This window comes from Anarhichas minor, unplaced genomic scaffold (genome assembly GCF_050575085.1).
Source record: "Anarhichas minor isolate MPS153535 unplaced genomic scaffold, ASM5057508v1 ptg000010l, whole genome shotgun sequence".
NCBI classification, from domain to species: Eukaryota; Metazoa; Chordata; class Actinopteri; order Perciformes; family Anarhichadidae; genus Anarhichas; species Anarhichas minor.
In genome coordinates this window covers 15,876,914-15,888,972 of record NW_027466456.1, presented here as the reverse complement: position 1 = coordinate 15,888,972, position 12,059 = coordinate 15,876,914, and the positions used below count along the sequence as shown (strand labels likewise).

Sequence of the window (12,059 nt, the reverse complement as noted above, 5' to 3'; positions counted from 1 at the left end):
CAGTGACGACAGTTTATTACCGATGCAATAGAGAGGGGCATGTCAGAGTGAAAGCCACACATAGGAAGTTCACTTATCAATTTTCTAACTTGCAGAGGTTTCAGCCAGCTTTAAGTCATCAACGTCTGTCGCCTACAACTTCAAGGAGCCCTATGAACCCAACAGGAACAGCAGCACCTTGCCTTTCTCCATCTACTCTGATATGACGCTGAGAGGAGAAAACATCTCCCTGAGCTTCAGGACCAGTCAGTGTCCTGCTCTGCTACTCTACGTCAACTCTTTCAATAGGGAGTACCTGGCACTGCTCATCAACAAACATGGTGAGGACAATGACATTTCTATTTTCTTCTATTGGTTTTACCAGCCAGCCATTTTCTTAACTCTCACTCGATTTATTTCACCCTCTGCATTCAGTCTGTCATCCTCTGCTGCCCGAATCTTCACGCAGTCAGGCTAATTGCTATAGTGCAAGGTTCAAGGAAAACATTAGGTGCAGTTACTAATTTAATTCTGCTTGCAGCAGGGGGTCCTTTTTCCCTTGTTCTTGCCATTGTGATTGTTTATTGTGTTTACATTTTCATCACTGGCTTTGCCATAGAGCTTCACAGAGCTCTGGTTAGCAAAGAGCTATGCCAGCATTCCTGCATAGCAAAATAGGATTTTAGGAACTTGTAAATATGAATGAGTTACATGTTGTTTTTTTGCCAGTGTGAAGTTGAGTTCAGGTGTTATAGATTTATGTTGTACTTTTCAACAAAAAGTAGCAAACTGAACCATTGATGAACATATTTTGTGGGATCCTTTAAGCCATTAGGTGAAATGTACTTTTAATATCATTGTTATGATTTATTTATGTTTGTTATAAACTCTGCTGTTAGTAGAGGTAACTTTCAGCTATTTTTAATTAGTGAGAGAAATAGCCGAAAGGTTTTGCATAGTTTATCAAGTCGTCATCAGGTATCTGCCGTCTCGCTAAAGTGTCTAATTATATTCCAGAGAGAGGTTTCTTTTGGCTGCACCACAAAGGCTTTTCTCATGTTTCTCTCTATTGCTGCTGTAGTAACAGGAGCCTTAGCTGCTGCAAACAAAGACACTTTACTATCTAAGTCACTCACTCAGAGTGTGAAACTCTCTTTGCCCCCTGCAAGATTGTTTTTATTATCAAGATAATCTGGGAATTGCTCCCTATTAGTCTGTGGAAAAAAGCAACATAGTGAGTCATAATCAGAAAACATTATTGAAAAGGTCATTAAGTATTCAGGGTTAGGATCTTTGAAAAAGACTATTTCCTATCATTGTTGCTAACCAGTTAAGTCTGCAGATATCTTGGAGTATTCAATTATCTCAGCGACATGGAATTTATTAAGTGTATCACTGTAAAAAAAAAAGAGGGGAGGGGGGGTAATTTAATATTGGAGAGTTATTCATAGAGATAAAGTATTAATCCGCAAAGTATTAAATAGTTTGTAGAGTCTTAGTTCAGCAGCTGGTAACTTTCTGGATGAAATGTCTCTTTTAAAGGAGTGAATATGTCTTCTAAGATGTTCAGAGCCAGAACATGGACATTTTCTAAGGATAAAGTGCTTAGTGAATCAGAGACTGGTTAAAATGTGTCTCTTTACGTTTATCTTTAATTTTAGACATGTTTGTACCGATCAGACACTGTAAAGGTTAAATCAGATTGTCTTGCATTTGTATCGTTCATGGCATGGGCTTCCCTTTGTTGTTGGTGATCAACAATTGTAGTGTATAGTATACAGTATATAACTTAAATAGTTTTGAGCACTAGCTTGTATTACATCAGTTTTATGTCTAATATTCATTATTCAGTGCCCTACTCAAATTGCCCCTCAGGGACAAATAAAGCTCTTCCTGAATGTTGTAATTTGACATTATTATCTAATAGATTTAAGTTAAAATCATGCTTCATTACTAACAAAGAAAAGACGATTGAAAATTGTTTTTCTGTGATTTTGTACATGCTTGCTTTAAATAGTAAGATTGTGGTGTTCTGTGTTTGCAAAGATGAGCTGGAATTGAGGTACAAGTTGCACAGCAGCAGAGATGTGGAAGTGATGGGGAGCAGAGTCACCAACTTGGCTGATGGACGTCTGCACACGGTGATCATCAGGAGACTGGCAGACACCGTCTCTGTTCAGGTACACACACATAACTCACACTGTGTCTCACAGATCACCGCAAACACTGTAAACCAAAGCGTAGGAAGACATCTTTTTAAATTAATTTCGCATGATCAATGTTCCTTTAAAAGTATGTCATCCAAAAATGCATTACATTGGTAAATAAACCCACTGCTCACACTGCACTCAATAATGAAAGGAAGACTGCACAGGGACACTAACGCACCCCATGGTTCATTCTCCCGCAGCAAATGAATCATGTTTACATGTATACAAGTACCTATAGCTTACTTATGTTCCTCCAAGTCGTAATTTGATCCAAACTGGGATACAACTTTGTGCAAAGGAGCATCCGTAACTTGATAAAAAAATAATTTTGAATAATCTACATCCTGGAATGAAAATAAAAGTAAGGTTGTCCTGAGCCCATCCACAGGAACACATGACCAATCCAGGAATTTTGATTAATAGGTATTGGCTATAAATCCAGATGTTTGCTCTCTAATTGACAGCTGTCATTCATCATGTCATCCCACTGTGCTCAGTTAAACACTGATCAACCACAGAATACAGAAACATCAGCCAGCAGTTTCAATTAATGATAAGACGGTGAACGTCGGCAAGCAATAATCTTCACATTATTATATCATCATAGGATAAAAAGTTATGATTAAAAGATGAATCCCCTCAGGCGTGCCAGTGGATATCTCACCGCGGGCATCAAAATGTCTGGAGATATTCCTCTGACTAAAAGCTTTTAGAAACCTGATATAATAGATGGATAAATAAATCTTACTTTTCCTCTTTGTTTTCCAGCTACTTTCTATCTCCTCCTTTTCAGTGGCTCCCATTTCATCTCAGGTTGATCAACATTAGAGGATGTCTTATTGATAAATGATCCACTAAAATCCAAATCTCTGTGTTTGCAAGCAATGCATCACGCACGCTCTTTTATTATAAAAGTGTCTCTCTCTGAGGCATTTACCATCTCAGAACCTGCTCCACTTCTCTGCTCAGCTACTGTGAACCACTGTGTCTCACGGGTCTATTGGTTTCCAGCTTTGGGGTTGAATCCCATTTAAACATGCAGGTCAAACCAGAGGTTCAGCCTCCGGCTAGCTTTTCATGTGTAATTGCTTCCTTCTCTGCAGCCATTCGTCGTTTCATCACAGAGCATCCTTTATTTAAACACTTAACAATAGAAAGTTGTCCTCCACAGTTTGTTGCTGCTATCAGGTTTTGCTTTCTACCTGCTAAACTTTTACCTTTACAGATGTGACATACCTTATCTTTCAGATCGACCAGAATACCAGGGAGGACTTCAGCTTGACATCTGATGTGGAATTCAACGGCATCAAATCACTCATTCTGGGCAGAGTGCAGGGTAAGTGAGGCTCTCTTAGCTCAGACTCCAGCACTTAAACAGACTCGTTTGAATAACAGCACTGAGATGTTTGGTGCCCTATGCGACAAAACACTGTTCTGGAGCTTTATGCTGTTTTCTATTCATCATGTTGGGTGGACCAGAGGGAAAGCTGCAGTCTGAGCAACAGCTGTGGTGCTTTTTATAAACAAGTTGACATCCATATTCAAACGGTCACAGAGAGAGCACTTTACTGTGGAGATGCAAAATAAGAACCTTAGAAATGACAAAAGGTTGAGCCACCCACTTAAGTCGCTGTTATGTGGCATTAGATGCATTTTGAAGGGAGGTAGGGAAAGTATCTGTGCAAATGGCATTGTTTTCTCAGTAATACATAAGTTCACATTATACAGTATACGTTGGCGAACTTTTATCTTTGTTATCGAAGCGGTGAGTAATTCAGTCTTCATGTCTGTCTCGCTGAGCGGGGCTTCAGACAGCTGTAATGGTAATAACTTCAGAAAAGGTCCTTCACTTTGTATGGTAATGAGGAGAGATTGAAAAGAACAAATTACTTGGAAGATTGGAGTCAGCACCCTGCAATATAGCATAACAACCAATAAGTCTCAGCTGCTGTGTGTGGGGTCAAACTAAACCAGGAAGTCAGACAGTATAGTTCAGCCTCTCTCTGCCTGACAGAACATTTTACGTTCACATCAATCCTGTTGTCCTCAGGACTGATCCGTCTGTCCCGAGCTTCTCTTAAAGGGGAACGACTTTGTGCCACATTTGTGATGCCTTTGTGTTGTTGTCTGCTGTGTTTACTTTTGGACAGCACCAAACAAATGCTGTCACAAACATGTGGGTCTGTCTTGCTTTCATTCACTTTTCAGTCACTTTGGTGACCAAAACTCCTTGACAAATAAAAGCCATTCAATTGTTAGCTGGTGGAGGGCCAACCAGCAGTGTTTGTATTAAAAGAAGTTAAACTGAAACAGATCCCATCGAAACATGGCATATGTTTCATTGATGGAGACATTAAACAATTACATAAAATCTGATCATCCATCCATCCTTTTTTTAACCTGCTTATCATGTTGAGGGTCTCTGGAGCTGGAAACGTAGCACATATTGAGTGAGAGGCAGGGTACATGCTCGACAGTTTGCTGATCAAAAGGTCAACTGGCTGTTAATTATGCCTGCTTTTATACTTTAAGTTTATTGCTTTCAACATACAATAGTTTGGTTTATTTTCTTTCTTACATAATATGACACAATTTGAAACAATGATAAGAAGAAGAACCAGAAACAGAACTGAAGTCTATAGAATATCCCAACCTATAGGCTTAGAATTGATTTTACATTCAGCTCCTTGAATTTTTTTTTGCTGTTGACCCAGAGCATGTTGCTGTGTGACCCAGCCTTCCCTCTGCTGAGCCAGAGGACTCGGCAGTCATATCAGTATCACAGTGGCAGCAAGATAGTTGATATACTGTCACTCCCTGCCAGCGCTGTCATCTATCAGCCTAACTAATGGACCAGGAAAGAATGGAGAGACTGAGCTGCTCACACAGAGTGAGAGAGAAAGAGAGAGGGAGAGATGAAGAGAGGGAGGGTGAGATAATGATACAGAGAGAGGTGTAGGTAAAGGGTAACAGCTTGGTGTGGGTGGACAGTAATCCTCAGTGTGTGGATACAAGGCCAGTGCTGTCAGTGTAAGGTTTAACGGCTCGCACAAACATCAAACACATTTTATTTATTATTTTCATTTATTTTTTCTTTATTTTAGTTTCTTCATTTAAAGAAACACTACACATTCCAGTATCTCTTATACTTACTTTTAGTTGTTTGGTTCCAAATATTGGGGTTTTGTTTTCACCATATTCATAGATATTCCTCATAGATATTATTACAAATATAGCATTTTTGACTACATAATAGCTAGTTAGCTGTAGTGAAGCTAATATTGAGAAAAAGTCTTCTAATCAATGAAGAAAAAAAAGGTACACTAAGAGCCAAGACACACTGCCGCCGAACAGCGCACGTCAAAACAGCCGCCCCTAGGCGCATACTGGCACTCGGTGCGCCACGCCACTTCACACCACTGTCCTATTTTCAGCCTCTTCTTCTCTTCTTCTCTGCTCCCATGGTAGCTTGACTTCCTCTCCTGTCGTGTATGTCAATGAATGGATGAGGAAAGAGGTTTTTAAAATCGAGAAATATCTCAACCCACAATCCCGTCGTGATAGAGTGCTGCAGGAATTAATCCTAAATTCTGTAAATGAGTTAACATTTTTGCACTTCCGGTTCCCTCATCTCAAAGTGAATGTTTTATTTATTGATTTATTTTGGTTAGCTGCCTGAAATAAGATCTGTGGTGAAAACAACTGTAAGAGATTTTAACATGTTGCTGTACGTTATAGAATACGTCGGTAAACACAGCTCTCATGAATTTTCTCTTAAAAAAAGACGCTTGCTAACCACAACTCTAGTGCAACTTTACAGCCTTGTTGTGGATACACGCACTCATGCGACTGTGGTGTAATGCATTTATAGCCTTAGCTTTTTACTTCTGTCCATTCATGCTTCAAAAATCATAAAAGTGGTGTTCATTTGTGAAGATTATCCTCCTGAACAAAATGTATAAGTATCGTAAACTGTGTTTGTCACAGAGCTTATTTTCTGCACTTATCAAAAACCCAGAGGAAAAATACCATCAGCCTTTTGTCGAGGGAACCAGTGCGATGCTAACATCTGGGGCTGGCCTATGAAAATGCGTCATCCCTGCAGTAGTCTATGAAGACATTGGCAGGGGCGAGCCATAGCTCTGAAAATCTGCTAGTGAGCATCTCTACGTGATTTTAAGGTAGTGCACACGTGGAAGAAGTACTCAGTTATTTTACTGTACAAACAGTAGTATTAACCATGTAAAAAATAAATAGATCCGCTGCAGCATTGCGCTTTCTATTGGTGCTAAGGGGCGGCACATGGTGCGCACCGTGATGCCACGAGGCACTGCGTCTGCAGTGTTTTTTTTAGTTGTTAATTAAATCTGTTGTGTCATTACATTTTTTCTCCCGTCTCATTTATTTGCCTTCCACCTTGCGGGCTGCTCAATAGATATACGTGTGTCATAAGATATATAATTCAAAGTCAAATTATTTCCTGCTGCTCAGAGGATCACATGCAATTTAAAACTTAATCAAAGCCTGATCAAATATACAGCTGATGAACAGCCCTCTCCAGCCAGGCCACTCTGCAGTAGCCCATGTGGTGTAAGGTTGCTTCTCACCGGTAATAACTTAGATGAGTGGCATTAATGTGCTGTGTAATCAAATTGCACTGCAGGAATAATTGTTGTTCACACTGACATTTATAGTCATTAGAGATTTTATTTAGCACCTTCTGTCACAAATAATGACATAAGCGCATCAACCACAAGTGAGACTCGGTGGCAGTGTTGTTTGTTTTTCAAAGTTATGACAGCTGGGAGGCAATCTGGTGAGTGACAAAATCCTGAAAGTTATAACTGTTAGTAGTGACACACACATCATCAGGTAAAAATATTCACTTGACTCCGCTCTTGGAACATGAAGGTATTCACCCGGCACTTTCATACTATACAGCAGGGTAATTCAGCTAAATTGTTCAGGGGGCCACATTTTCAGTCCAATGGCCGCCGCGCCGCACTGCACTCATACGGCGGTTACAGCAGATAATGTCGCACCCATGCTCAATCCCCCTCAGGCTATAGTTCTATCAGCGCTGTTGCTATTGTGCCGCCGCCCTTCACCGCAGCTCCTCGGGCAAGCGAGGACAGAACTGGCAAGAGGTCTGCGGGTTAAGCACTAGCCCGGCATGGACAGCACTGAGGCTGCTATGCTGCTGGAATGACGGTCTGACTGGAGGATGTAGCCAGTCCGGCAGCTGGGCGGACCCCAGAAGAGGCCCATGCAGGGCACAAGACTGCACATGTGCGCGGGGATCAACCCAATAGCGACAGCCTTTAGAGGGCGATTATAGAACCAGACTGCAGTTAGCATGCATGAATATTATAGGAATAATTGTTTTAAAACATGGCCTTCAACATTTAAAAACATGGAAAAAGCCTTTGAACGTGATGTGTGGTTTTTCAGTTTCATCCAGAGTTTTATTTTGCACAATCATTTCCAGCAAGTTTTGCAGCATCAAAATGGATATTAAAATAATTAAGAGTTAGATAGATACCACTTATCATCGCAAACGTGCCCCCATCAAGATAAATGTGTATCACTGGTTTATGTCAAATGTGTAATTGGAACTTGCTGATAACAAATGCGTCTTCTCACTCAGTCTTTGTGTTTCTCTCTGTATTCAGATTCTGCTGAGGTGGATGCAGAGCTTGCCAGCTTGGCCTCTCTTGGATTCACCGGCTGTCTGTCAGGTGTTTTCTTTAACTCCATCAGTCCTCTGAAAGCCGCTCTGCTGCACCCTGACAGCCCTGTTATTGTCAGTGGCCCGTTGGCCCAGTCCAGCTGTGGTTCTTCCTCTCCGGCCAATCCATACGCGACAGAAACCACACACTCCTTATCAGGTACAAGAAGCAGACTCGGTCCTTATATCCCTTATACTGAATATCATTAGGTAACCAGCCCACCCGTCTCCCTTTCTGGTATGTCTTCAATAGTATTCTTAGGGCTGTTCATTAGACTTTTTATGGGCTCATTAACCATCCTCCACGGTAAGCAGACAAAGTGATGGCACTACAACAGATGAGATTAGTCAGACAACTCTAGTGAAGTCCTTTGAGGCTGTTCCGAGGCTTTCAAACAAGCACTGTCTGCACTGACTGATGGTTCTCACAGTGACTCTATCTATCCCCATACACTCCTTTACCTCATCTTCTTTGTTCTCCCGCTTCATCTTTGCTATACGTTTGCTTGTCTGTACTTTTTACCTTTCTTTTCTGGACTCTTTTTCTGCTTTTATTGTTGTTTTTTTCTTCTTTGTCTTTCTCTCGACAGACCAACCTGGTTCTGTGGATCCAGGTCAACCTTTAGTCAACGCCATCAGGAGTGACTCAGCACTAATTGGAGGTAATGCAATTGATTTTAGCAGGAGTAAGTAAATATCCTAACGGTTGAGGAAGTGTGTAAAGAGGGTTTGCTCTTTGCTGACAAAAGAATTTTAGATTTGCACTTAAATGCAGCGTTCAACTCAGTCAAGTGGCATTTTTTGTCGCAAAAGTTAGTTTGGTTTACAAAAATGTGAGCTTTAGAGGTGTTGCTAATTCTAAACTTTTCTAGCAAACTGCCTCCCACCTATAGCTCCATATTTAAAGGTGCCTTTTGAAGTTTTCTTGTAAACAAAGTACAGTCATATTTACATTGATTGTTTCTCACTAAAACCCAATTTCCAGTCTCTGTCTCATGGTATCCTCATACAACGGTTTGTATGATATCGGACTAAAAGTTACTCTTCACTTTTAGGACGTTTTCAAAAAGCCACAAAAGCCGAAAATAACCTTGTTTCTTACGTTCATGCATGTGATTTTAAATCAAAAGTCCTTTCGTGTTTTTTTTAGGGGTGATTGCAGTGGTGATCTTCGTCACTGTGTCTGCCTTGGCGATAATGGCCAGATTCATCTGCAGCAGGAAAGAGACGTATCGAAACCAGGAAGTCAAAGCAGCACAGCCTGAAGATGGCCACGAGCTCCCCTTCAGCAGCCAGGCAGACTCTCTGAGCGCTCCCAGTGAAAACCAAAAGGAGTATTTCATTTAGCAGGAGCCCGGAGCGCCCACTGACCCGCCAGGACAGAGCTGGAGGATTCACCGAGAGCTCAGTGCGTTACTAGACACACAGAGCCTCTGAGCCACTGGCACCGGTGGATCAATGAGATGTGAAGTCAAAAACACAACAATTTATTAAGGGTTTCTTTAGTTCCTTTCTGCTCTCAATTTAAGGATTTCAATATTTCAAAAATGTAAATGGTAATTTGTGTGCTTAGAACAATAGTTCTCCGATGTATTGAAAATAATTTATCAAAAGGAAAAATGCAGAATTAACGTGTTGATCAAAACACAACTTTGTTCCAGTTGAAAAAAACTTTGGACTTAATTTATAAAGCACTTTTTCTACAAGGACGATGCACTTTCTTTGCAATATAAGATGTCAGAGCCATACACTATATGTCATAATATGAGAAGAATGAGCGGAGGATTGACATTTGTGTATCACATCTGGACATACAGTAAGACCTCAGCAAAAGCACAGTTTCCGAATCGACTAAAATCCATCTGTCATAAGCAAACAGGATTTCAACACATGCTGTATATATGAATACAATATTAAAGTCACTTCTTTGGTATTATCTTTCACACTTTAGGTCTTTGAGTTAGTCAGAAAGCTTTTATGTTACTTGCTGTGCTTTTTCTTTATATCATGAGAAAAATAAAAACTGTACAAAGAGACCTGGATTTATTTATTTGTTTTTGTACTTTTACTTCATGCCTGCACCACCTGCAGTGAGCAGCCGGCACCAGCAATCTCAAAGTAACTTTCAACAGTGAAGCTTTCAGCAGCGCCGACTATAAAACACTGACTGTCTGTCACCTCCTCCGCTCTGCCAACAATTAATGTGCTTTTGCAGAAGCACTAATCTGTGTTCGCCTGACAGGTACACTAAAACATAATAAGAATGAAAAGTAAACTAAGAGATGATATTGGAAACTGAATGAGTTGAAGAGAAGCTGACAATAAATGATGCAATGCAAACCAGCTATCCAAATATTAATACTGGATATTTATACTTCCTTGTCTGCAATAATTTAAATCCTGGGTTATGAAAAAACGTTGGAATTGTTTTGTTTTTTTCCTACATTCAGAATGATTTCATGTTCAATGGTTTTGCTTTCTTACTGCTGAGGTATTTGGTTTTTGTCACCCACATCTGTCTTCAAGATGTTTTTTCTAATAAACAAATGTCTCTTTGATACTGAAGCACAGAATAATCCCACACAATAATGATTGTGTGGGATTAACAATGATGGTTCATGAAAGCATTTAGCCTACTCCTCTAAACACCTGCTTTTTGGTAGCTCTTTCTTTGAAAACGTCTGTGTGGTGCAAAGAAAACGATGCAGTTTATATTTCTTATATTTAGTTAGCGGGAGTCATGATTCCCACTGTGTAAAACAATTGGAGCACCACGAAGCTAAACTAAGGGCGCGTTCACACCAGCATTGTTTAGTTTTTGTTGAGCAGAGCCCTGGAGTGTAACCCTTGGTGCAGTTTGTTTGGATTAACGTGAACGGCAGACTCTGGTCTGGAACACTGGTGGGGACCAAACAACCGCTCCGTGGTCCGCCACAAAGGGATGGTCTCGGACCGCTGTCAAGTGGCAGTTGTTCTGGTGTCAACACCATTCGAACCAATTGCAGGAAACCTACCAAAATGTATTTTTTCCTATTTTGGTGACTAGATAGCCTATTTGCAAGTTTGTTCAGAATTTGATGAGTTTACTGATTATCAGATCACCAATGAAACAATAAATAGCTAGCTAACGGACCCCGCGCCCCCTCTGCCTTACTCCCGTCCATAGGAGACTAGTTATCTATAGTTCAGTAGGAGAACAGTCAGCAGCTCCGTAGTCTGCTAGCGGCTGGGAGTGACAGATGGACCGTTTAGACTAGAGCCAGTGCTGTTCATGAAAGCATGGTATAAAGGTCAAAGGCTCCTAATCGAGTCTCAAAAGTTGACCTCAAGACAAAATACAGTTTAATTTACTGACCCCATTAACACCTGACTTTCAGATTTGATCTTTATCTGGATATGTTATTTGTAAGGAAATAAAACACAATGCAAGGCACACAAGGAATACAGATCGGACTCATCAAGTAAGTTGTAAGGTTGCCTAATTCTGCCTCTTCCTGTTAGCTTAAGCACTGCAAAAGCTGCAAGTATAGCAGTAGGTAACAAATCGCTTACTACCTACTTAATTCACTTTTTAAAAGTAAATCTTATCTTATTATCCCTTATTCTGGGACTGGCTATGGTTGCTGACAAGTCCGCCATCCTGACCTAACTGATTTGCATATTGTTAGTAAAAGTGTATCGAGGATCAAGATAATGAGAATGCTTATTAGAATTAGGTGTAGATGCAAAAGGTCTGTGGAGATCACATTGTTATTTTCAGGATATAATGGGGCATTTGTTTGAGCACCATCCGGAAGCAGATAGATGAAGTTTTCAGAATCAATAGCTGTTCTCATTTACGATGTCCGGATCATTACCAGGCATGCTAGATGATTTTGTCTGCTAGTGTGACTAGTTGTACACACCAAATTGTCACTCTGGCCAATTTCAACATACTGTATAAATTATACAAGGCAACTTACTGTGCTCAAACAAAACAAAACAATGTCATGTGGGCGCCTGGCCTAAGTAACCTCCTGATGTTCAGCTTTTTAGATGACTGTAAATCTATAAACATGCAGTTTGCTCCTCCAGCCGGTGAGTGTCTGTATCTTCAAACACGACAAAATAATCCAGATTGTTGCAGTAACTATTCGATTTTT

General features: G+C 40.4%; 1 protein-coding gene across 1 annotated transcript in view; it reads left to right on the top strand.

The window, feature by feature from the left end:
- The window catches only part of LOC142946525 (contactin-associated protein-like 4), a 73,255-nt gene extending 63,991 nt beyond the window's left edge, over positions 1-9,264 (top strand). Inside the window, exons 19-24 of the mRNA XM_076087883.1 lie at positions 96-320; positions 2,026-2,159; positions 3,438-3,525; positions 7,862-8,077; positions 8,508-8,579; positions 9,068-9,264. Of these exons, the coding sequence (XP_075943998.1) occupies positions 96-320; positions 2,026-2,159; positions 3,438-3,525; positions 7,862-8,077; positions 8,508-8,579; positions 9,068-9,264 (932 nt within the window). The remainder of the gene's footprint in view (positions 1-95; positions 321-2,025; positions 2,160-3,437; positions 3,526-7,861; positions 8,078-8,507; positions 8,580-9,067) is intronic.
- Positions 9,265-12,059: the final 2,795 nt, after the last annotated feature.